The sequence below is a fragment of the Mobula birostris genome, chromosome 18 (assembly GCF_030028105.1).
Source record: "Mobula birostris isolate sMobBir1 chromosome 18, sMobBir1.hap1, whole genome shotgun sequence".
In the NCBI taxonomy this organism is placed as follows: Eukaryota; Metazoa; Chordata; class Chondrichthyes; order Myliobatiformes; family Myliobatidae; genus Mobula; species Mobula birostris.
Window position 1 is genome coordinate 38,288,850 of NC_092387.1, and position 26,066 is coordinate 38,314,915.

General features: G+C 39.8%; 1 protein-coding gene across 2 annotated transcripts in view; it reads right to left on the reverse strand.

Annotated features, from left to right (window-relative positions):
- Positions 1-657: 657 nt before the first annotated feature.
- Positions 658-26,066, reverse strand: part of LOC140212066 (annexin A5-like) — a 29,798-nt gene continuing 4,389 nt past the window's right edge. For both annotated transcript variants that reach the window (XM_072282534.1, XM_072282535.1), the window contains 11 exons: positions 22,519-22,606; positions 21,512-21,606; positions 17,582-17,695; positions 15,489-15,579; positions 13,221-13,300; positions 11,324-11,377; positions 8,323-8,416; positions 7,937-8,032; positions 5,772-5,830; positions 4,476-4,598; positions 658-3,544 (listed from right to left, as the gene is read on the reverse strand). In XM_072282534.1, coding sequence (XP_072138635.1) covers positions 3,485-3,544; positions 4,476-4,598; positions 5,772-5,830; positions 7,937-8,032; positions 8,323-8,416; positions 11,324-11,377; positions 13,221-13,300; positions 15,489-15,579; positions 17,582-17,695; positions 21,512-21,606; positions 22,519-22,606 — 954 coding nt within the window. In that variant the 3' untranslated portion in view covers positions 658-3,484. The remainder of the gene's footprint in view (positions 3,545-4,475; positions 4,599-5,771; positions 5,831-7,936; positions 8,033-8,322; positions 8,417-11,323; positions 11,378-13,220; positions 13,301-15,488; positions 15,580-17,581; positions 17,696-21,511; positions 21,607-22,518; positions 22,607-26,066) is intronic.

Below are 26,066 nucleotides of genomic sequence, written 5' to 3' on the forward strand. Positions count from 1 at the left end.
CTGATCCATGTGCCCTCGCCTTACCCTTTCTGAAGTCCACAATTATTTGGTCTTACTGACATTGAGTGCAAGGTTGTTGCTGTGACATCACTCAACTAATTGGTCTCACTCCTGTACACCATGTCACTACCTGAAATTTTACCAATAGTTGTGTCATCAGCAAATCTATATATAGCATTTAAGCTGTGCCTAGCCACACACTCATGAGTGTAGTGAGAAAGTAGAGCAGTGCACTAAACACACATCCTAGAGGTGCACCAGTGTTAATTATCAGCGAGGGCGAGACGTTATTTCCATTCAGCAGAGACTGTGGTCTTTTGGTGAGGAAGTCAACGATCTAATTGTGCTCCATTATCATTCTTGTAGACAAGAGGTGAGCTTGGCAACTGCCCAGTGTCCCACACTGCATTTCAGCTTCAGACCTTGGTTCCCCAATTCTCTCAGCCACACTTTGCCAGACACTTGGGCTAATCAGCCAGTTACACTTTGTCCACATCCAAGAGGCACAGCAAATGGAAGACAAAAAAAAACTCCCAACACATACCAATCCTCTATAACAGAGACAAGAGACATCAAAGGTAAAAATAAGAGTTTGATTGCAACACACTGTCAGTGAAAGCCACAGACAGAAAAGTAACATGAAACAAAGAACAAGACTTCAGAGCAGAATATTTTTTTATTTTTCTTCGATAGCAGCAGGGATTGATTCATAGATGCACAAAAATATTTCCTGCCAATATGCAATATGAGCAAGTCATACTAACCCTCTGGGAGAAAAGCAACCTTCAAAACTATCCAATTGGGACTTTTACAAAATAGTTATCACAAAATCTTTAGTGTTACTTTTTTCTGCATTACTATCAATTAAGCACACTACTCAATGTCAAATTGTTCCAGCAGGACCATGTGCATTGTAGCAGTGATTCAACTGACAATGTACACAAACCACTTCTATAATAAATACTATGTTTTAAATATCAATCTATTTTGTCCTAGAAAGCATTTATGGAATGAGAAAAGGGAGTAAATTTAAACTCACTCAGGCAAGAAAAAGATGTTTTAAGTTAAAATCTTACTTACTACTACAGTTGAGAATTAAACCAGATGGGGATGCAAAACCAAATGGCTTCTGATGAAGTTGATTATTAGGTTCAAACTGGTTTCCAGCTACAAAAAGCTGGGGTGGGGGAAAAACCAGTTCCACTAAATGGGACTCCTCTATACTTTTAGGATAAATGGTTGCTTCCCATGTACATTCTCCTTTGGCTGGGTATTTTGCATATTAGAAAACTGGCAGGCTCAATTGTTATTCTATCTCCATGAGTAGCTTGAAGTTTAGCAAGGCTACGCCCACACTGCTATCATTTCTGTACTGACCATGTCTTCTGCATTTTGCTCAACATAACATTAACACAGATGACTGAAGCTATTTAATTGTAAATGCATTAATATTAATTATATTCTTAAATCAGTGATGTGGACAAGGGTGGTGCACCAGAGAATACATCAAGCCAAGGTTATCTCATGATTCATTCCACACAATTCCAGTTAATATGGGCAGTAGTATTTGTAATAAAAATCAAATTTCATTTGGAATATATCACTTCATAATTTAAAATTTGCTATCTGAAAAGCATGGTTACAAGGTATGCTCTGTAAAGTTAATGCTGGTTGTGGGAAGAACAAATTATTTAAAACAAAATTACATCAAAATAGATTAGTGGGGATAGAAACACATTACAAAACTTTGAATGATTTTTAAATATGTGCTTCAAGATTTTACAAGTACATGTAAGCCCAGCTCAGTATTGTAATTGAGAGCCTGGTGTTATTTACTGGAAATATCTAATGTTAAATTTATACAAAGCATAATTATTGCTCAAGCTACAGTGAAATAAATAAGTATTCAGCCCCCACAACTATTTTCACATTTTACTGTCTCAATTTCTAACATTTGAAGTAGGTTTTTTGTGAGCCAACTCTACAAAATTTTGTGCATGTCAAAAATTCCAAAATCTGTCCACAATTTACTAAAAACCAAAGTAATCATCCCATTTGTAATTATTACACTAACTTTCCTCAGGTGCAATACTGTATATTACCTTACAACTCACCCAATTGATGTAGAAAATTGGAGGATCCCCTGAATAAATACCACCCCCCCTCTGTAAGGTCCAACAGTATGGTAGATTTCAACAGACCAAACCAAATGAAGACAAAAGAGCATTCAAGTCAGGGAAATGATAATAGAAAATGACAAATTTGGGGAAAGATACAGAACCATTTCAAAGACACTGAATATACCTGAGTTCAGTGCAGTCTTTCGTGAAAAACTTGAAACAATATGAAACCACAGCCACACTGCCTAGGTCAGGCCTCCCCTCTAAACTTAGTCACAAAGAATAGCTCTTACAAGAGAGGCTACCGTGATGCCAGCAGCCACTCTGAGTGAGTTGCACAAGTCTGTGGCTGCAAATGGCGATGAAGTTCATGGCTCCATAATCTCTAAAGCCTTGCACAAGAGTATTTATGGAAGAGTGAGAAGAAATGAGCCCTGGATTTAAAAAAAATATCCTTGCCCATAAAGACTGCCAAGTGTCACTCAGAAGATACTCTCAAGATGTGGAAGAAGGTCTTGTGGCCGAATGAGAATAAGTGGAACTTTCTGACCTCAACACTAACCGGTACATGTAGCTTAAATCTAACACTGAGCATCATCCCTAGGGTAAAGTATGGTGGAGGTAGCATCAGGCCATGGGGACACTTTTCAGCAGCAGGGACTGAAAATCTGCTCAGGATTGATGGGAAAATGAATGCTGCTAAATACAAAGAGACCCTGGACAAAAACTTGCTCGCATCTTCCATAAAGCTTAAACTGGGGAGGAAGTTCATCTTTCAGCTGGACAATGACCCAAAGCACACAGCCAGAGGAACTGTGGAGTGGCTTCAAATGTAGAAAATGTGTCCTTGCGTGGTCTAGTAAGAGTCCCAATCTCAACTTGATCAAACATCTCTAGCAAGATCTCAAGATTGCCGTCCACCACCACCCCCAAATGAACCTGGCACAACTTGAGCTATTTTTCCAAGGAAGTACAGGCAAATCATGCTCCATTATGTAGTGCAAAGCTCGTAGAGGCTTTGTAGTTGGTCGTAACTATGGGAGATGATTCAACTAAGTACTGAGCAAAGGGGATAAATATTTTGGAACTGCTGGCATTTTCAGTTTTTGAAATTTAAGTTTTTCAAGCTTTTCAATTTTACTGTTTTTTGGGCTCTACTTTGTACAAAAAAAAAAGCAACATGCAATTCATGAATAAAAATTCTCAGTTAAATTGATCAAAATCCCTGGTTGTAATATTCCATTTATGTGAATGAAGAGTTGGGGGCTGAATGCCTTTAGAATACACTGTATATAGAAAGCATGACAACTACAACACGTGATAGTCAAAACATTTGTGGTCCATTTTCTGAGAACAGGGAAGCTTCAGTCATCTCCACCACAGATCTTCACTAGAGTATCTTTATAATCTCCACTTGTATCTCCCTGTGGAAGCAATAATAACCGATTTTAGCAATTTCACTTTGCTTTTCTCCTCCATATACTTTACTTCTTCATCTAAATGTAGTGCACACAATGGATGACTTCATATCTGTGCTTTTGTTCATCTTCACATTCACTAGTGACACTGAAATTCAATGCCGCATTTTCTATCTGCACATTTCCAGCAGTCAGCTCTTTAACGTGTGCACAAATGTACTGCTAAATAAGTTCTGAACAGAAGCTGGTAGTCATGCACAAATATGAAGTATGAAAGATTTTAAACTTTTGCTGGTACTAATGACAGAGTACAGGCAGATATCAAGATACCTTAGAAAAATCAATTATTGAAGCCAACCTTAAAATCCCAGGCCAAAGTTGGAATATAAAATAAAAAATGCCCAAAATTTTCTTCTACCGTCAGGACTTGCCCTTTGTGTAAAAAAACCATACTGAAATCTGTATCTTTGCACATGCCCTCTCTCCTGCCAATATGAACAGCTGCACACATCCATGAAATTGTCTAATGAATCTTTAACACCTAATAATGACATTGGACTATCAACTTAGTTAAACACATTCATCTAATTGTACTCCCTTTAGGATTTAAGGAGGTTCAAGGTAAATTATCAAAGTACATATGTCCCTATATACTTTCACTACCTTGAGTGTAACTTTCTTACAGGCATTCACAGTAGAACAAAAATCCAATAGATCAATGAAAAACTACTCAAAAAAATAGAAGTTGCTTAAAAATGAGCTATCCAGAGGTTTTAAGCCTGAACAGGTTATACTAAATCAATGCATATATTCAAGAAGAATATTTGATTTCAAATATAAGACCACCAAAGGGCAGACCAATCCAAAATTGATCAGAAAGTAAACATTTCATTAAATAAATTCTCAGTCTGCCCTCAAAAAGAAAGTATCAACATACCACAATTGTAGAGTGGAGAGTCTCCTCATACTTGGCTTTGTAAGCAGCCTTGATATCCGCAAGATCAATTTCAGAGCGAGACACCATAATTCTCATCAAAGTACTGTCATCTGTGCCAGCACCCTAATAAGAAATAAAGAAAGCACATCCTTCAAGGTTAATATTCTGAATTATTTGCTTAATCCAATCATTAGTCTTCATTCAGCAAGAATGAAGTATAGAGCAAATGAGACTAGGACACATCACCCAAACCCCTCCAAAGTAGCACCTTGAGTAAGTTTTTTTTTAAAAAAAGGCAAAGGCAGTGAAGACAGTGCCAATTCTGTGCACGAAAGCAGAAAGGGTGTCATCACAGCAGGATCAACAACTTAAGGAACAGTGGCTACTTTAGTCAGAACTCCTTGTAGGTTCAAGGAATCTGGTCAAAGCCCCCTTTAAGCAGAATGGGTATATATCTGCTCCCAACCTATACCAGGGACCTTTTCCAGTCAGAAAAACTATCTACCAAATGCTCTCCCATCTATATAGTATCTGACCAGTACAAGCTCAACGAGGATTGCCTGTATTGTTGACAACTGGTAATTAAGATCCAAGCTTCCACATCTTTGCACTGCTGTCAAATGATTGGGATTTCTGGCTCTGTTCTGACCATAACCTTAAAACTAATACCAAAGATGACTTCAGTTAATTTTTCTGAAGACTGCTCAAATTATAAAGCACAATAAGGAAATCAGAGGAAGGAAACTGCACATGGAGCTTAGTAAAATAGAGGGCAAGAGGTAAGCCTAGTAATTTCTAAGGTAGGGACATGTTCGGCACAATTCTGTGGGCCGAAGAGCCTGTATTGTGCTGTAGGTTTTCTATGTTTCTATGCAAGAAGTACATTGTATATTGTACATTTGGAACTGTAATTTATCAGCTTTTGAGTTTAAGCAGAAGGGAAATTGGAGTATTAGAATTGAGAGTCATGAGCGCTGAAGGCTGGCAAGGAACAAATATTAAACCAACAGCCAATATAGTTCAAGAGCTGGTGAAAGATGAAAGCTGGGATATTTTACACAGTGGGACTTCAGCGACCAAGTGTGCTGAAATTTGGTGATGTTGCACCAATTGATCAGACACGGACCCAAATTTCTAGAATGCGTTGAATTTCCTTAAGCAGCTAGGGTGAGCATGTGAGAAAGCCAAGAGTGAAAGTTGCAAAAAGAAAGAGTTAAGAGGATCGGCAAACAGGAAGGCAAACTCTAGAGCAGGCTGCAACTCAGCAAAGGGATGGATAGACCAAATAAACCATACCTTCATAGCATTGTAAAGTTTCTCTGCAAAATAGGCTGGTGTGTTCTTCACGCATTTGACTGAGGAAAAAGTCATTTATGAAATAAAACCTCTTTTGGAAAGTGACAGTAATACAAAATAATTTAAGTATCAAAACATCAGTATTATTGCAGAATCTGTGGAATAGAAGTAGAAAACACTACAAAAGGAATGAAATTACACCCATGCATTCCCAACCTCGGCCAGAGTATCATGCAATCAATTTGTTAGCCTCTGCTGTGGGAATTGGGTGCAGTGGAGAAACCGCTTTCAATTGGTGGACAAGGGTTTGCAAATAGCAATGAAGTATCAAGCCTAGTCAAACACCAATGTAGCAATGGTTCTATGAAACTAGTTCCCAATGTTCAGCGAACTCTTGACCCATACTTATACATGATAGTGGAAGCAATCATGTGCTCTGGACAAATGCCATCATGTTCAACCTCACTGGACTGCCATTCTAGAATGTACTGAGCAATGCCAGTTGTCCTAGCTTCTCAGAAGCCATGGACTTGCCAACCTTCATTTAAGTTCAGGTCAATTTATACATTTTGTCTTAAAAATGTATTAAACAGATATCACTCTAAGATACTGTATAGCACATCCTGCAGTTTCCAGAAGCAGAGCTGGTGCGGTTTAAGCATTAACTGGCATAATGATCAGGAGTTACAAAATCCTCTAAAATGACAAGCACTGGGGTTTTGGAAGGTGGAGAAGGGAATTCCCTGGTCAGAATAATGTCACATGAAATCATAAATTGTAACAGTGTGCCTTTCCAAATCAGTAATGCCATCAATCTATTCGTGAAAAGCCTACATTGCAAAAAGCTTAATGACTTGGCATTTGTATAATTGCTTACTAATTTTAGATTTTAGAAAACCTTTAACCAAGTACTTCCTGAGCAGGCATGTCAAACTTTTGCCAAGATATTCCTCAACGTGCTTGCAATAAGGAAAATCACTGGCTATTGTAGTTGCTTGAGGGGTGGTGGTGGAGGAGGGATTGAAACAGGTAGAATTAAGCTCTTTAAATGGCAGTGCTTCAGTAGTCGAAGAGCAATGATGAATACCTTGCTCAAGTCAGGTCAGGAACCCAGTGCCTGGCCTGTGATCTACTCAGGAAGCTTCTTCCAAGTCTCAGAGGCAGACATTACAAGTGCAGCAGAAGCACACTTGCAGCAATATTATGGAAAATACAGACAGCACAGCACGATTTGAGATTTTATTCTTCTCCGCAACCATGTAGTTCACAACTGCCTTGAGCCTGATGTCCAGGAAAATAGAAATAATAAGCTATTTTTAAAAACTAATTACCTTCACCGAGATCTTAATCATGAGCATGTCACCAGTAATTATCAATTGCACTTTCCTCAACAAATACTACTCAATCGCCTTAATGACAATGAGACGATTCCATGGATTCCTAAAACTAACTGCTGATGAAAAGACACTGGTAAAATGACAGCCCTGTTGCAGATCATTAGATTCTCATGGGAGCTCTCTTGGTCAGTTGTAGAAAACTACAGTACTGTGCTAAAGTCTTAGCTAGGGTGCCTCAGACTTTTCCACAGTACTGTCGTAATTTTATGTATTGCATTGTACTGCTATCCCTGCAAAATATAAAATTCATGACATGAGTGATTATAAAAGTGATTCTAATATGAGCCTCTAGTGTAGACAGAGTGGGAAAGGGGAAGGGAGAGGGGAAATCATGGTTGGAAAAGGGGGAGAGAGGAGGGAGCGGGAAGCACTGGAGGGACATTCTGTAATGATTAATAAACCAGTTGTCTGGAATCAAATGACCTTGCCTGGTGTCTCAGGGCTGGGTGTGGCTGCACTCACACACCTGGCACTACTTCTGACACCTGTCCCACACCCCTCCTGTAGTGGTCCACCCTTACCCTTCCCAACATCCTTTGCTTTTGCCGGATTTACAAACTTGCTCTTCACTCCACATTGACAAATACTAATGTCTTACGCACCCTAGCTATATATGTGCCCAAGACTTTTGCACAGCACTGTAGGTTAGCACAAGAACAATTGCTTCATTGCTAATGGCAGTTCTTAGACCAAAACTAAACCGGTACACTGTTCCCCTTCCTTTTCTCCCTCACTACACCCTTCAAAAAGAAACATCAGGAGCCTTACCAATGGCCAACATAACACGCTGGAGATTTCCTGAACATTCGCTTGCAATGCTGTCCTCGAGATCAATGTCATTTATCTTCTGGTACTCTTTGAACACTGTATGGAAGGAATGATATTAAAAGGACAGAGTGTGAGTGTAGGCCACGTTTCACCACACTGGAGAAGATTGTGCAACATTTGAAGAATGCTGATCATTTTAACTGTCAGTTGTAAATTTCATCGAAATCAATGAAAAGGTATTTTGTGATGTGTTACTCAAGTTGCAACTGCATTTGCTAATAGTGGGTCAAGTGACAGGATGACAACCAGCTGTCCTGCACTCTGAAATACCAAATTTGCAAGAGGGAACTAACTCAATTTTTGCAAGAAACACTGGTTGCTGTTACCTGCCAACAAATGAGGGGTGCTCCTGGAGCAGAGAACGGCAATGAATCGTTCTTCATCTGTACCCCAGGCATTTTCACCAGCTTCATAAAGAGCCTTAAAAAGAACAGTTTCATTTCAAGTAACAAATCACTCAGCAAGTTCATTAATGCTTTTACATGAGTGAGAAGCTGCGCAAAACACTTGTATTTTAGTGACTTCAACAATTTTACTACTGACATGTTCAGAGCATTCCTCTCATTTACTGGTCAATTCAATTGAAAGGATTAAAATGTCACCAGTGTGACTGAGTTAACCATTTCAAAATTTATGAAATATACATGAAAAATATTAGGGTAGGTAAATATACAGATATTATACTTTAAAATCTGTGCCAGGTTCTCTCAACATTTGAGAAAAAATGTTAAAGAAATGTTCTGCTCTCAGTAGCTACAAAGATCAAAGTAAACTTATCAAAGCACGTGTCACTCTGAGATTCACTTTCTTGAAGGCATTCACAGTAAATACAAAGAAACATAGCAGAGTCAAAGAAAAACTGCTCATAATAAAGATTGACAAATGTACAGAAGTCCAAACTATGCAAATACAAACAAAAAAAAAAAGCAATAATAAATATCAAGATGAGTTGCAGAGTCTTTGAAAGTGAGTCCATAGGTTGTGGAATCAGTTCCATGATTGAGTGACTGAAGCTGAGAGGTTATCCCCCAGTTCAAGAGCCTGATGGTTGAGGGGTAATAACTGTTCCTGCACCTGGCAGTCGGACCTGAGGCTCTTGTACCTCCTTCCTGATGGCAGCAGCAAGTAGAGAGCATGGCCTGGATGGTGAAGGTGCCCGATTATGGATGCTGTTTTCCTGCAACAGCACTCCTTGTAGGTGTGCTCAATGGTGGGAAGAGTTTTATCTGTGATGGACTGGGCCATATCCACTACTTTTTGTAAGATTTTCCATTCAAGGGTATTTGTGTTTCCACATCAGGCAGTGATGTAACCAATCAATATACTCTCCGTGCATCTATTCAAATCTGTCACAGTTTTAGATGTCATGTTGAACCTTTGCAAGCTTTTAAGAAAATAGAGGCACTGGTATGCCTTCCTTGTAATGGCATTTACGTGCTGGACCCAGGACAGACCCTCTGAATAACACCAGCTGCTGAACCTCTCCATCTCTGACCTCCAATCTCATAATGAGGACTGGTTCATGGACCTCTAGTTCTTTCCTCTTGTCATCAATCAGCTTTCGTTTTAGCTGGCATTGAGTGAAAGTTTGGTGCTGTGGGACCACTGAACCAGATTTTCAGTCTCCCTCCTGTATACTGATTTGTCACCACCTTTGATTTGGGCAACAACAGTGGTGTTGCCAGCCATCTTAAATATGGCACTGGAGTTGTACTTAGCCTCACAGTCATAAATGTAAAGTAGGCCGAGCAGGGGGCTAAGCACACAGCCTTGTGAAGCACTTGCACTGGTGATGATTGTGGAGGAGATGTTGTCAATCTGAACTGACTGGGGTCTGCAAGGGCAGAACTAGATGATCCAGTTCCACAGGATCTGAGGGATGAAAGTGTTGAAAGAGCTGTAGTCAATGAAGAGCATCTTGATATATGCATCATCACCATTCAGTGGTTCCACGGTCAAGTGAAGAGCCAATGAAATGGCACCTGCTTGACCTGTTGTGACAGTCGGCATATTGGAGCAGATCCAAGTCACTCCTCAGATAGGAGTTGATGTTTTATTAGCAACCTCTCAAAAACACTTCACAGTGGACTTAAGGGATACTAGATGATAGCATAGTTTGAAAGTGACTTATTGTCCTATATGAAAGTAAGAACTTGTCCCAAGTCGGGGTCAGTGTCGGGCGGACACAGACATACAGCCAACCAACAGCATGTGCAGCTCGAAACCATCTAGGACAAGGCAGCCTATTTAGCTGGCACTCCATCAACCACCTTACACATTTATTGTCCACACCACTGCTACGCAATGAATAGAGTACATGCATCTACAAAACGTGTTGCAGTTACTCAACTGAGTGAGTCTGATAGTACCTCCCAAACAAATGACTTCTTCAACCAAACAGAGCGAGACGAATGGGGATGACACCACCTGCAAGTTTTTCCCCCAAGTCATGCAGTTTGGGATTAACAAATCTTCACATCTCGTGAGAACTGCCCTTTTCAATACACCACACAAGTGCTGGCAGTGTCAGCAATGCCCAGAACTCAAAGTAATTAAACATAAATTTAGCAGATTTGAGCAGGTAGAAAGAATTCAATTTTAATGAAGATTATTTCCTCAACTCCACAAAATCATTAAGTTGCTTGGAGCATCACCAAGAAATCCTGTCAAACAAACAAAAAAAAAAAAAATACAGACCAACTGACATCTTGAAGCAATGTTCCTTTTGAGGTGTTTGCCGCGCACACATCTTTTGCTATTAGCACATGAAGGACTACACAAAGAATTTGCGTCATGAGGATGGACTTTAGGACCCGAGGAGCTCAGGAACTGCCGCACATGGCTGCTACTGAATCCACAGTATTTTTGTTCCATTGACAGATGCCGTTAATGCATTAAAATTAATAATCGACCATTCTTAAATCGTGTTTGTTTTACTTTCCGCAAATTTATATTTACACCGACTTACTCCCGACTCAGCAGCCGCCATAGGCTGAGCTTCCTGGCTCCTAAAGTCCATCACAACGCAGATTCTTTGTGCAATTCCTTTGTGCACTAGCAGCAAAGGTCGTGTGTGTGCACACACTTAGAACTTAGAGGGAACATTGTTTTGAAGTATCATTGTCTAACTGATCACAATTTAACAAATACTCATGCCTCATGCGTACTGCCCACATTAAAAAATAGTTACTGCTGTGTCCCTTCAAGGACCATAACTTCTCTATGTTCCTGCCCAGACCTACTGGGATTAAGCAAGAGATCTTGTGCTATATTGTTAAGGACAGGTGATAAGAGGCAAGTTGGATTGCATTAATCGTCACTCCTCACCTTTGCATCCTCTTCTGCTTGAGAAAGATCGGCTCCAGCAACATCTCTGTTACCCTGAATTAAAAACAAGCATACATTTAACCCTCTTGCTTTGCTTAGTTAAAATAGCTGCAACATTAATGACAACTAGAAACTAAAGGGCAGAAAATCAATTTAGCCCATGACCCATTGATTATAGGATTTCTGGCCAAACAGACCAAGATACAAAAGCAAGTAACTTTTTCTTGGAGTCCAGTGTAACACTTGTAAAAGCTGCCATTCCAAAGGCAAGATTGACGCTTCATGGTAAAGATCTCTGTAAATTGTATGTGATCTTTAGTGATTAAAGACTTACATATCTTCACGATGCAAAAATAAAAAAGCTGTTTGATAGCTTTCCACGCTTGCTGACTAAAAGGATATGATTATTGCAGTGGAAGGGAAAACCAGGATGCAGGTCATGCCAACTCTTAGGCTGTTTCTTCTCCACCTGAACGAACGACTCATATGATACCAAATATTCCAAACTCGACCTCAAAACCACCAAGTGTTCGGGGGGGGGGTGCAGGGGTTCGTAGGAGAGAAGGACTGTATAGCTCAAACAGATATCACCAAGCAACGCACACAAAATGCTAGTGGAACTCGGCAGGTCAGGCAGCATCTATAAAAACAAGTAAACAGTTGATGTTTCAAGCTGAGACCTTTCATCAGGTCAACTGCTTACTCTTTCCCATTGATACTGTCTGAACTGCCGAGTTCCTCCAGTATCTTCTGTACACTACTTTGGATTTACAGCATCTGCAGATTTTCTTCTGTTTGAGATATTACCAGACACCTACCAGACACCTACTTTTGCAAATAAAAATACTAACTCTACACAGATAATTCTAAAGGGAGATAATCCAATGAGCACTTACGAATTATTATTATTTTTTTTAAAAAAACTAACCCGAACTGATTAAACTGATTTTTTTTTTTTGCAGCAAGGGTCAGACTTTCAACCCAAATCAATCCTGCAGCATCATGAGCAATGTTTAGTTTAGGTGGTAGATCCATGTAGTTGGACTCAAATGTTCTTCACTGAGCCCTACCCCAGCCCACTTCATCAGACCCATGCTCTGTTAGTACAGCTAGGATATGAACCTGCATTTGTACTTAGACTCAGAGGGAAAAAAAACACACACAAACAGATAGGCTTACAGGTCCAGGGAATGATGAATACAAATCCAACCAAACTATGACCCTCAGGGATGGTTATGCACCACAATGGTAGTTCACCACACCAGCACAAATATAGAGCTCCTGACTTAGACTGAATAGGATCCGCATAAACAGGAGAATACAGATGCTGAGATCTCAGCATAAACTGGCTTTCTGTAGAAGGAAAGCAGAGGACTTAAAGCATCCTTCGATCGTCACAAACAATATGAAAAAAAATTTAAGTTTTACTCACTTCAAAAAAAAAAATTCCAGCTTAAGAATATACATCTCAATTGAAGTTATTCTTTATAAATACTCGGAGGGTTTAAAGTTCAAGATGCTCAAAAGGCAACTCCTAAAAAAAAAACATTCATTGAATGCTAAGTAAATATTCTGACGATGCTCTATATACTCAGGTCAATAACTCCTCCACAGATGTTTATATTTCACATCAAAGGTCCTTTGTTGGGAACCTTTATCATGGACCTGAACAAGTTAATCGTTTCTTTACAGATGCTGCCTGACCTGATGAACATTTACAACTCTTAAGAAAAAGAATGGATATTTGAGATGAAGGCCAAAATTTACTTGATTGAATTAGATACATTTTCTTAAAATATTTAAATTTATGCTGCTAACTGCAGTAAATACAGCAACTTCAAAAACAGTGGAAATATCATTCAGAGATTCAACCCAAATTAAAAATAAAAATTTATACCTGAACCAGGGAAACCAGAACTCGTTGAAAGTAGCTTGATGTGTCTGAGGCGAGATCCTCCTCCAAATTAGATTCAAAGTCTAGAAAGAAACATTTATTTATATTCTCAAAAGTTACTGGACTGACAAGTAGTATCTCAAATGTGAATTTTTGTGTCTGTTAATCAACCTCAGCACCCCGTTTTTTTCCCCATGTGCAAGGGATTTGCTGACATGGATTCTCAGCAGGTAGTTGGCTTAAATAGAAGAAATTGGATTTTCCTCCAGAAAATGACTGAAATTGCAACTTACTACAAGCAGATTCAGACTGTTAAAAAGTTAGTTGAAGTTGTCAGTGGATAGAAATTCACAAGTCGGGGGGGGGGGAAAAAAGAGAGTGGGGAAATGTGGTCAAATCAAAATCTGGTGAAAGGCAGCTTGAACAATAAACAGTGGCATAGGTCAAGAAAAACTGGCCTCTTTCGCACCAAGGCGCTCTGATGGGACAATAGGATCCTGAAAGTTGTAGAATAAATATTGAAATGACTCAAATAGAAAGAGGGAAATGAATAACAGTTAAATGGACAAGATTTGCATTAACCAGGAAGCATTGCTGCTTCAAATGGGCAAGGGTAAGGTGGAGTCAGAAAGCTATAAAGAGACAGCTTGAATCCGATAACCACTTTTTTGGGAAACTTGCAACCTTTATTCCAATACAACTTCACGTTACAAAGCTTCCACAACACAATCAGCTCAAGTATTCAAGAACATGTTACTCAGTCACCTCCAGGGCAACAAAAACAAGGTAATTATTCTTCAGAACCTAGAATAGTTATTCTTGTGTCTAATAAAGACTTCTGTACCTTGTCATTTTACATTATGGTTTATGACACTGCTAATACAGTACTGTGCAAATGTCTTAGGCAACCTAGATCTTTTATATAAGTTTTGTTTTAGGAGCTTAGATGTCAGTAGATTTACAAACATTTTCCAAAAAATTAGCTGTTAAGAGAATTTTTTTTAAAAAATCACTAAAGTAGCATTAAGTAATAGACATTTCAAATAAAAATTTGATGACTTTCTTAGTGTATAGCTCAGTGCACGATTAAAAAAAATAACAGGATGCTAATGATCTATGACATAATGAGTTGAATAAACTAAACTAATTAACTGAAACAAATGGGTGTAGAAGGAATCAGACTGGGCAAAGAACAACCAAACTAAAAGGTGAGGGTATGGCAAATGTGACAATTTAACCTTCAAATCATTAATTCTTACACCATAGGAAGAGTGAGAGTAGCAACAATACACAAGGTGGTTATGCTGCATCAGCAAGGTCTCTCCCAAGCAGACAAGAGTTTCACGATGTGTTGTCCAAGCTCTTCTGAAGAAGCACAAAGACAGAGGCAAGGTTGAGGATCAGAAATGCAGTGGTTAGCCATGGAAGTGAGAAGTGATATCCCTCCTAAATCGGAAGTCGTCCAGCACTGCTGTCTGCTCTGAACTCACAAAAACCACTGGAACCCAAATACACCCCTCTAAAATGTGAGGAAGTCTTGTCAAGGGTGGCTGTCATGGAAAAGTTGCTGTCAAAAAGCTGTTCCTCCAAAGCCAAGAATCACCTGTGCAGAAAAAGAGAACTAGGGCATGGAACCAATGGCAACAAGTGCTCTGGACTGATTAAATTTGAAATTCTTGGCTCAAACAGGAGGCAGATTTTCTGTAGAAGAGCTGGACAGCGCCACATGGATGAGTGTGTGCAGCCAACATTGAAGCATGATGGAAGTTCTCTGCAGGTTTGGGATTGCATTTTGGCAAATGGAGTTGGTGATGTGGTCAGAATTAATGGAATCCTCAATGCTGAGAAGCAGCAGCAGATTCTCATTCATCATGCAATTCCATCTGGGAGGCATCTGATTGGTTCCAACTTCATTCTGCAACAGGATAATGATCCCAAACATATGGCTACGGTCAGAAAGAACTATCTTGTGCAAAAAGATCAAAGAGTTCTGCAACAGATGGTATGGCCTCCTCAGAGCCCTGATCTCCAAGTCATTGAGGCTGTCTCGGATTACCTGGAGAGACAGAAGCAAGCGAGGCAGATAAATTCTACAGAAGAATGTGCCAAGTTCTCCAAGAAGTTTGGAACAACCTACCAGCTGTTTCTTATAAAAGTGCATAACAGTGTACCCACGAGAAATGATGCAGTTTTAAAGGGTGATCACACCAAATATTGAATTTAGTTTTTTTTCCAATAACCATTATGTTTTGTTATTAAATATTAGCATACCTTCTTTATAAGCTGCCACAATCTGGTGGATTTGTTCATCACTGCGCGATGCTAAGATTTCAATCAAAACGTCCTCAGATGTCCCAGCACCCTGTTGAGGAAAGCAAAAAAAGTCAAATAAGAAATTATACCCTCATCTCAAGCCAAAGTATAGCAATCATGTACTCGCCCAACATAAAAGTGCATACTTTACACTGGAAAGACAAATAGAAACAGTGCTCCCAAATAACCATTTTCCTAATTCTAAGCATTAATACACAACTGAGAATGGATTTCAGACCAAGGTTAAAAGGCATAAACCTCATTGTGATGCTGCTTGGTATCAGTTACCTGTAGTCACTATCTGCCTTAACAGACAAGGCCTCAAACCTCAACTCTTGATTTACCTGATTTTTAAAAATCCATTTATTGCCAATAATCTGCTCTCTTACATTGTTGGGGTGGAAAATGGGTTAATCTTTTGACAAGAGGTCCTTGATTAATCCCAATCTGGAAGGGGTACAAAGAATGCTGACCAGGACTTTGCCTGGCAAGAGACTATCCAAAACTAAGGGGACTAGGTAGGCTGGATTGTGAAAAAATTCCCTCCCCCCTCAACAACACATAAAGGTTGTGACAGAAGTAAGGACTTTCACCCCACTCTTAAACACAATAAATTTGCGATCTGGAACACACTGCCTGAGGCAGTCAAGAGAGGTACCATCACATTTTTAGCATCTAGACAAGTACTTGGATCACCAAGGTCTGGAAGATTACAAGGGCTGGTAAATGGGATTACTGCAAATGGTACAGTGGGTTAATAGGCATGCTTCTGTTCTGTGTGACATACCATAACCATTAACACTTCATATTTCCTCACCCAGCTTTCAAAAACAGTAATGATGTTAAAGCAGAAACCTCTCTTCAGTGACTCATCCTTTGCTTCAAAACTGTGCCTCACAGTCCGAGACTGAACCTAAAGAAAACACACTCCCTGTATCTAGTCCATCAAGTCCTTCACCTATATCGTATCCATAAAACCTTCTCTTCCAACCTAGAGGTTGAAGAAAGGCCACTGAAGCAGATGAAAGTTAAAGTTCAAAGTAAATTTTATTATCAAAGTATATATATATCACCACAAACCCTGAGATTCATTTTCTTGTGGGCATACTCAATAAATCTATAGAATAATAACCATAATAGAATCAATGAAAGACCGTCCAACTAGGGTGTTCGACCAGAGTGCACAAGACAACAAACTGTGCAAATACAAAAAGAAATAGTAATAAATAAATAATAATTAGCAAGGACACGAGATGAAGAATCTTTGAAAATGAGTCCATTGGTTGTGGGAACATTTCATTGATGGAGCAAGTGAAATTGAAAGAAGTTATCCTCTTTGGTTCAAGAGCCTGATGCAATGCTCCAAGGCGTAGTAACTGTTCCTGAACATGGTGGCAAGTCCCAAGGCTCCTGTACCTTCTTTCTGATGGCAGCAGTGAGAAGACATGACCTGGGTGGTGGGGGTTCTTAATGATGGATACTATTTTCCTGTGACAGTATTTCATGTTGATGAGTTCAGTGGTTGGGATGGCTTTACCCATGATGGACTGGGCTGTATCCACTACTTTTTATAGGATTTTCTGTTCAAAGGCATTGCTGTTTCCATGCCAGGCTGTTTGCAGCCAGTCAATATACTCTCCACTACACATCTATAGAAGTTTATAGACATTTGTACCTGGAGCATTGCACCAGGAAAATCTTAAAATGATGCCTTGGGATTGGGTTGATTGAAACCCAACAACAGCATTTATAAGGCAGGGCTACACATAGGAAATGTTTGTTTCTGGATGCCCACAAACTTCAGATTCACCAGGGTTCCTCAATGCCACACTTGGTCAAGCACAGGCTTGATGCTGAGGGCAGAGATTCTCTCCTCACCAATTTTTAGCTTTCATTGCTGCGGTTGTGTGTTGTGGAGAATTAACTTGGCAAAACCCCAAACTGTTTTTCTGAACAAGTGCACTTGACAGTAAATTCAACAACACCTTCCATCACTTGTTGATTGAGAACAGACCAATTAGAAGATTGAAAACAAGTAAAATTCGGATTACCTTCAAGGCATCGCGCAGCTCCTTGGCATCATAGTGATCAGGGGGAAGCATGAGAGCAACAATTAGTGACTCAAACTTTCCTGACAGCTCAGACTTCAGATCATCAATCAGGTCCTATAGAGCAAATGGAACAGATTAGTGTTGTGGCATGTCAGATGGAATACCTCAGACATAATGACATAAAAAACAAGTGATTCCACTCAGATTTTTCAGTCCAATTATATTCTATTTTACATTCAAAAAGGATGTGCAAATGCAGTGTTTTTTGGTACTCTTCTACTGAACTACAAAAGCATCAAATTTCCCCCTTCCTCAATCCCCCCTCTCTCCATCTTTCTCTTAGGGAAGTATGATTACCACCATTTCCAAGAAATTCTTGTCACTGAAATATTTGCAAGGATTTCAGCAAGCAATATGTGCTTGGTGTAATTTGTGACAGAGGTGGGGATGAAATTATTCTATATGCAATACCCCCATTTGAGAACTGAAGGGTACCTTGGAGCACAACAGTGCTAAAATCCTCACAGATCCCCCACCCCACCATGTCCAGTCTTCCACCCCCCCCCCCCCCACCTTTAACCTACAAATATTGTGTCTTATGCTGTATCTAGCTGCAAAGTCTTGAAAGCAATTAAATTCATTACAAAACTATTGGGGGTAGTGGGAAAGAATATCCTTTAAAGCAAGATGTTTGCTCATTTCAGAACTAGCTTCATGTGGAATTTTTGTTTCATTCTTTCGGATGAAGTGCTAGGCTGCAGCTGTTCTTTACTGAAATCCTAATTGCCTCTTCAACAAAGACAGGCCAGTCCTTCACCAACAAGCCTCCAACTACAAGTATTGATCAAGTCCACAAAACAACATCTATAGTGCATTACCTCAACTATTTAGCGATGGCACATATTCTCACCACTGAAATAAGTTTCTTCAGAACTCCCTTTGGATTAACAATGCCTGGTTCTGCTATTCAGAGACATTTGAAATTGAAGTGTCAATTTTTTTTTTAAAAAATCACCTCTAGTTCCTAGACCCAGTCTATTCAGCTGTTCCAACAACTGTACACATGCACAAACTCCTTAGAAAATGACAAGGCAAAGTGCAGATAGTACAGTGGTTTAATTGTCCTTCTGCAAGTCCTTACCTTCCACCCCAACATTTAAATGGATACCGTTTCACAATGTCTGCAGGTTCCAACAAGATTCCATCAGCGGATGTTTATTCCCCTTCGGTACTTGGAGAATTGCTCTCATCACGACTCCCTGGTCTACTCTCCTGGCCCACATATCACACCATCCTATAGCACTTTCCCCATATAACATCCATGTAACTTCCCTTCCTTTTCCACCATCCAGGATGAAATTAGACCTACCAGGTACAGGAGTAATTCACTTTTCCTCCAAATTTAATGTACTGAATTTGGTGGTGACAATGTGTTTATTCACAATGGAGAAACCAAATGCAGATTCTGTGATTGTTTAGCTGAGCACCCATGTTTAGAATTGTAGGAGAGGCACACAGATTTCCAGTTGCCTGCTCCTTCAACTCCACATCTCACTGACCTCTTGCACCTTTACAAAGCCCAATGCAAAGATCTCATCTATCAAGGCACATTACACCATTCAGGATTCAACAAGATTCTGTAACTGCAGGCAACTCCCTGCGTCAGAACCAGCTCTTTTGTGCGCTTTTCTAATGGTACAGCACAGCAACCTGCTCATGTTCCAGAGCTTTACCATTAACAAATCACAGCTGAAGCAGCACAACTACTATGCCAGTTGCCCCAATATGTCACCTCACTGCCACTGTTCCACCTATCCTTCCCCATTTTCTCTGCCACTGAAAGTGTTTGTACTCTTTCCGAGTTCTGAAAAGGCATCTCAAACCAGAAATGGTTTCTGTGCACAAGTGCTGCCTGAGCAGCTGAGAATGTCTAACTTTGTACTTCAAGACCAGTCAGCATCTGCAGTTTGATTTTCATTCTGATCATGGTTATCTTGGGCTTAATTCATTTCCTTGAAAAATACACATTTTTGAATACAATATGCTGACTAGATTTTTTTGCCCATTTGCATTCCTTCTGTATCTCTAAGATCACATTCCAGAGGCAAATTATTTTGCCAAATTCGGATTTGAGAAGGTCAATGCATTTCATGCTTACTAGTTAGACTTTAATAACTACAGTACCTAATTAAAAGTCTGTCATAGGCCATCGAAATAGTAAATGTATACATATAATCATTGCATTAAACCATAAGACATGAGTAGAATTAGGCCACTCGGCCCATCAAGTCTGCTCTGCCATTCCATCATAGATTTATTATCCTTTGCAACCCCATTCTCCTGCCTTCTTCCTGTAACCTTTGATACCCTGACTAACCAAAAACCAATCAACCACTGCTTTAAATATATCCAATGATTTTGCCTCCACAACAGTCAGTGGCAATGAATTCCACAGGTTCACTACCCTCTGGCTAAAGAAATTCCTCATCTATTACAAGTGAATGTCCCTCTATTCGGAGGCTGTGCCTTCTGGTCCTAAATTCACCCCTGTTGGAAACATCCTCTTCGCATCCACACTATCTAGGCCTTTCAATATTCGATAGGTTTCAATGAGATCCACCCAGCAAATACAGGCTCAGAACTAAACGCTCTACATATGTTAACCCTTTCATTCCTGGAACCATTTTCGTGAACCACCTCAATGCCAGCATATCTTTTCATAGATAAGAGGCCCAAAACTACTTACAATACTCCGAGTCTAGTCTGCCAGTGCCTTATAAAGACTCAGCATCACATCCTTGTTCTTGTATTCCAGTCCTCGCGAAATGAATGCTAACATTGCATTTGCCTTCCTTACCACAAACTCAACCTGCAAGTAAACCTTCAGGAGGTGCTATGCAGGATTTCCTGATTTTCTCCCCATTTAGAAAATAGTCTATGAATTTATTCCTTCTACCAAAGTACATGACTGTACACTTCACTACATTATATTCCATCTGCCACTTCTTTGCCTATTTTCTCCAAATCTATCCAAGTCCTTCTGCAGATTCCCTGCTTCCTCAACACTACCTGCCCCTCCACCCATCTTCGTATGATCTGTAAACTTAGCCACAAAGCCACCAGTTCCATCATCCAAATCATTGACATATAATGTAAAGGGATGCATCTCAATACCGACCCCTCCAGAACACCACTTGTCACCAGCATCCAACCTGAATAGAACCTTTATTCTGACTTTCTGCCTCCTGCCAGTCAGCCAATTCTATCCAAGCTAATATCCTTCCTGTAATACCACAGGCTCTTATCTGGTTAAGCAGACTCATGTGCAGCACCTTGTCAAAGGCTTTCTGAAAATCCAAAATAACCAAAGCATTTGTATCCGTTGTAACATTCACCTTCATGGAATTTGCTTTACACCAAGGATTACAAGTCAGTTTCCGAGTATACAAACAACAGGAATTCTGCAGATGCTGGAAATTCAAGCAACACACATCAAAGTTGCTGGTGAACGCAGCAGGCCAGGCAGCATCTCTAGGAAGAGGTACGGGCGACGTTTCAGGCCGAGACCCTTCATCAGCACTACCTGCCCCTCCACCCATCTTCATATGATCTGTAAACTTAGCCAAAAAGCCACCAATTCCATCATTCAAATCATTGACATATAACTTTAAAAGATGCGTTCCAATACCGACCCCTCCAGAACACCACTTGTCACCAGCGTCCAACCTGAATAGAACCTTTATTCTGACTTTTTGCCTCCTGCCAGTCATCTCTAGGACTTCGTTAGTCCTGACGAGGGGTCTCGGCCTGAAACATCAACTGTACCTCTTCCTAGAGATGCTGCCTGGCCTGCTGCATTCACCAGCAACTTTGACGTGTGTCGTTCGGAGTATACAGATAGCTGTGAATCCGTAGTTGGTTTTACTTTACCTTTCCAATCACAGTTTTATAGGCACAAATAATTTCCTGCCGCTGGGCATTACTTCTCTGTGTCAGTAGGTCCAATATGATATCTTCATCAGTTCCTGCCAACAATTATAACATTTTAAAATACATTTGCAAATAATTCATACCAAACAATCACTGAAAAGTCAAGATCAAAAAATGTATATGCATTTACATATCAGTACCTTTTGAACCACTCAAGAATTACTGTTATAAAGAGAATATGGAGATGTTTTTCCAGAGAGGAGCAAAGGAGCTTTAACTACTACCTGGCTTGGTTACAGTACGCCCATTCTTGACTTGCCAGAGGCTGCTTGCTTCATATTCCAATATTTACTCTCACTTGAAAGAGTGCAAATACTTTAAACTATCTTAAAGTCAACAAGTTTCCCCTGAGGCATCTGAACACCTGCTTCTAATGTGGTGAATAAGTCTCTCCCTGCAGAAATTGTTAAAAATATTTAAAACTTCCATGTTTTATTCTTGGATATAATATTTATTGGGTAATTTCCACTTGGACTCCATTTTTGGAAGTGCCTACCCAGTGACAGTTTAATGGGACATTAAGCCAGACAAGAAGGATGTAGGTTTAATCTCTAATCCTGAACAGATTAGCAGAGGGTCTAATTGGTTTTAAACATTCTAACAAAGCAAGTGGTTCAATACATTCTACAATTTTAACTGGTCTAACTTCCTCAAAAAAAAACAACAAACTTCAGATCAAGTTCCTACATTTTGATCCATAGTTTTGAACAACATAAATTAAGGAATTCAGGAGGGGAATTATTACCTAGAGATCAACAAGTTCCTTAAATTTCATTATGTTCCCATTAATAGAAAAGATGCACTGATGGGAAATCATCCATGCGGGAAAACAGACTCTAATCAACAGAGCAAGATGCAGAGCATGGAACATAAATAAACTGAGTCAAACAACAACTCCTGACATAGTTCACTGTGCACAAATAAAACATTGAAAAAAATCTCTTTACCAAATCCCTTCATGGCCTTGTGAAGCGTCTCAGCATCTTGCTTGGCATCAAAACCAGGAAAGTCATAGATTGTGCCTCTGGTCTTACCCTAAGAACAGACCAACCATTAAAATGCTGCATCTCAAAGTACAATTGTGAAAAGAACGCCGTTTCCAAAACCATTTGTCACAAAAAAAAACTGTGGGTCAATTGTTTAAGAAAAATAACAAGCAGTTATAAGCCTCAGGTTACCGAGGCTTTGGGGTTAGTTTTCTTTTGTGTTTAGTCTGAGGGTGGCTATTCCCCCCCCCCAGTTTTTGTCTTGTTTTGAGGTAAATAAAAGCACCTCAATCTAGTTTTGCGACTCAAGCCATCTTGTTATTTTTCTTAAACAATTGACCCACAGTTTTTTTTTTGGTGATATATGGTGGCAGCGGTGAGATGGCCAGTCGCAAAACTAAGCATGCTTTTAAAAAAACGAACTGGGCTACAGTCTCAAAACTAGCAACTTCAGATGAAGAAAACTAACCCCAAAGCCTTGGTAACCTGAGGCTTATAACTGCTAAGCCCCTCCCCCTAGTCTAACCAAAAGCTAATTAACTCAATTATCCAATCAAAGATAGTATTCTCCACCATCAGCACACCTGTGCAGGTAGCTGCTGCCTCTATATGAGACAGCTCCATGCAGCAGCTCTGTTTCAGACCCAGTCACTATTACTGCTGGGGATGAGTGTTTTACTGAGTGCACCATGTGCCATCCATAGTCAGTGACGGGCCTTTGTCACACCATTACAGTATATTATCCATTGGGCAACTAAAGCGTAATTACTGCGCAAGCTTCCAGATTTAAATTCATGACACACAAGACATTTTCTGCTCTCCAAAGGTGATGCAGGGCAAGTATTACATTGATGGTCACAAAATAAACAAACAACTTCTTGATCCACTACCCTATATTGGATAATGAAAGAGCTGGTCCTACTTCTTTGAACCAATATCAAAACAGCCTGTCTCATATGTTGTGAATTCACCTAAATAATAGACATCTGTGCAAGACTACAAAATTTTTTTTGTTTTAAATCTTACTCCAGCTATAAACTACAGACCTAACATTTGTAAATTCAAGGACATTACAAAAATACAAAACCTGGAACTAGTCATGTTAATCTGCATTTGTGGGAAGAGAAACAGAATCAATATCTCAGGTCAAGAACATTTGTTAGAACTCATTTTATTTTTTATGTCAAGAACATACATGGCAAAAGCTGCAGAGGGAGGCAGATAGACAATTCTGGGATTCATGTAGACAATACGTGTTCAGAACTTCCTAACTAACAGACCTCAGATAGTCAGGATGCACAACTACTTCTCGTTCCCAATTATCCTCAACATGGGTGTTCCCCAGGGCTGTGTGCTGAGCCCACTGCTGTACGTTCTGCTCACACGACTGCACAGCCAAACACCCGATTAATCACATTGTCAAGTTCGCTAATGACACATCAGTAGTGGGATTCATCACCAACAATGAGATGGCTACAGGAAGGAGGTGGAAGAGCCAGGCAAATAACCTCTTCTCCAATGTTAACAAAATAAAGGAGATTGTTATCGACTTCAGAAGAACTTACAACACTCTCTACATTGGGGGCACAGGAGTGGAAACTGCAAACTGTTTCAAACTCCTAGACTGCACATCTTGCATAACCTCCCATGGTCCTAAAACACATCCTACATAATCAGGAAAGCTCACCAACACCTCTACTTTCTGAGGAAGCTGAAGAGAGTTGGACCACGCACATCATTCTACAGATGCGCAGTACAGAGCTAACAAGCTGCATCACTGCATGGTATGGAAATTTCACCACAGCAGACAAGGCGGCTCTACGAGTAGCGAAAACTACCCAAAGTATTACCAACACCAGCCTACCCACCTGCAAGGACATATACACAGAAAGATGCTGGAAAGGGGCCAGTAACATTATGAAGGATCCCACCCACCCTGCTCACAAACTGTTTATCCCACTCCCATCAGGGAGGGTGCTACGTGGCATCCACACCAGGACCACCAAACTTGAAAACAGTTACTTTGCTCAAGTAGTAGGACTAATCAACACCTTAACCTACTAACCCACCCCTCCACACCCCCAACCACCACTACTTTATCATTTCCTGCCAGTCACCTTATGTACAGATACTCCTGTGCCTGCATCACCTTATGTACATACAATTAATTTATGTATGGTACTTTATGTATTTGTATTTGTTGTGGTTTTTTAATTATTGTGTTCTTTATCTTAAGTTTTTTTTTTTCTGTGCTCCATCAGATCCAGGGCAGCAATCATTCCATTTTCCTTTACACTTGCGTACTGGAAATAACATCAAACAATCATTTATCTTGAACTAGTCCACACCCAGAGTTAGATTTCAAAGTGGTAATAAAGCAAACAGGTCTTTAAAATATTTCAACGTAACATTGAAAATTATGTCACAAATGGGAAGTGATTGTACCACATTGTAGAATTGGAGGATCAAGGTTCCCAGCCTTAAGGGGAGTGTAGTGTAAAATCCACGTTCAAATACCACCACTGTGTGGAAGAACTATTGTGCTGCTTAGGAAGGGAGGCATCCTTAAAATGGCATCCAAAAAAAAAAAAAAAATCATGAACGAGAGAAAATCTGCAGATGCTGGAAATCCAAGCAACACACTCAAAATGCTGGAGGAACTCAGCAGGCCAGGCAGCGCCTATGGGAAAAAGTCATGAGTCCTATTTCAGACTACTGGCTCAGCCAAGCAAGAATCAAACTTAGCAACCAAAACTACTGGAAGAATTCAGTTATCAAGCAATGTCTGTGGAAAGAGAAACCAACTAACATTTCAGGTCAATTCAAGAATTCCAATTGACCCAAAATGTTTGCAGGTATCACAGATGCCCCATTTATTTCTAATAAGCAAATAGCCCCAATTCTGTATTTTGGAGTGCATGAAACACTTGCTGGTTGGTAAAATTGTGTCAAGTCATTCAAATGCCTATTGTGGAAATTGTGAAATAACTTGTTCTCATGAGTGGGTGAAGTTTTCTAATACTCCTACAGCACTTCATCTGGCAACATGCAGACCTATAAATGCTCAGCAGGTTTAACAAAACATTCCATCCTCTCCATTTTGGGTGTCACAATGTTAACTGGCAACTAAGTTAACAAACTGTCAAAAAGTCCCATTCAGTTTGGGAAGCCGATTGAGCTGAAACGTGTGTATGTTGACTAGAATAAGAGTTATTGCCGCTGATATACGTCATTAAATTTGTTTACTAGCAGTACAGTGCAAGACAAAATATGACTTACGATAAGAAAACAGTAAATCGTAAAAAGAAGGAATAGCGAGGTTGTATTCATTGACGTTCAAAAATCTGATTGCGGGGGAAAACGCTGAAACCTAGTAAGTGAATGCAAGAGTGGTGGGTTAATGGAATGAGGTGGTCAGTATAAATTCTGCGCAACGTTAAGACGGCATTTAAACTGGTCAATGACTAACAACGGTTTAGAGAGGGATATGGACCAAATGCAGACATAGG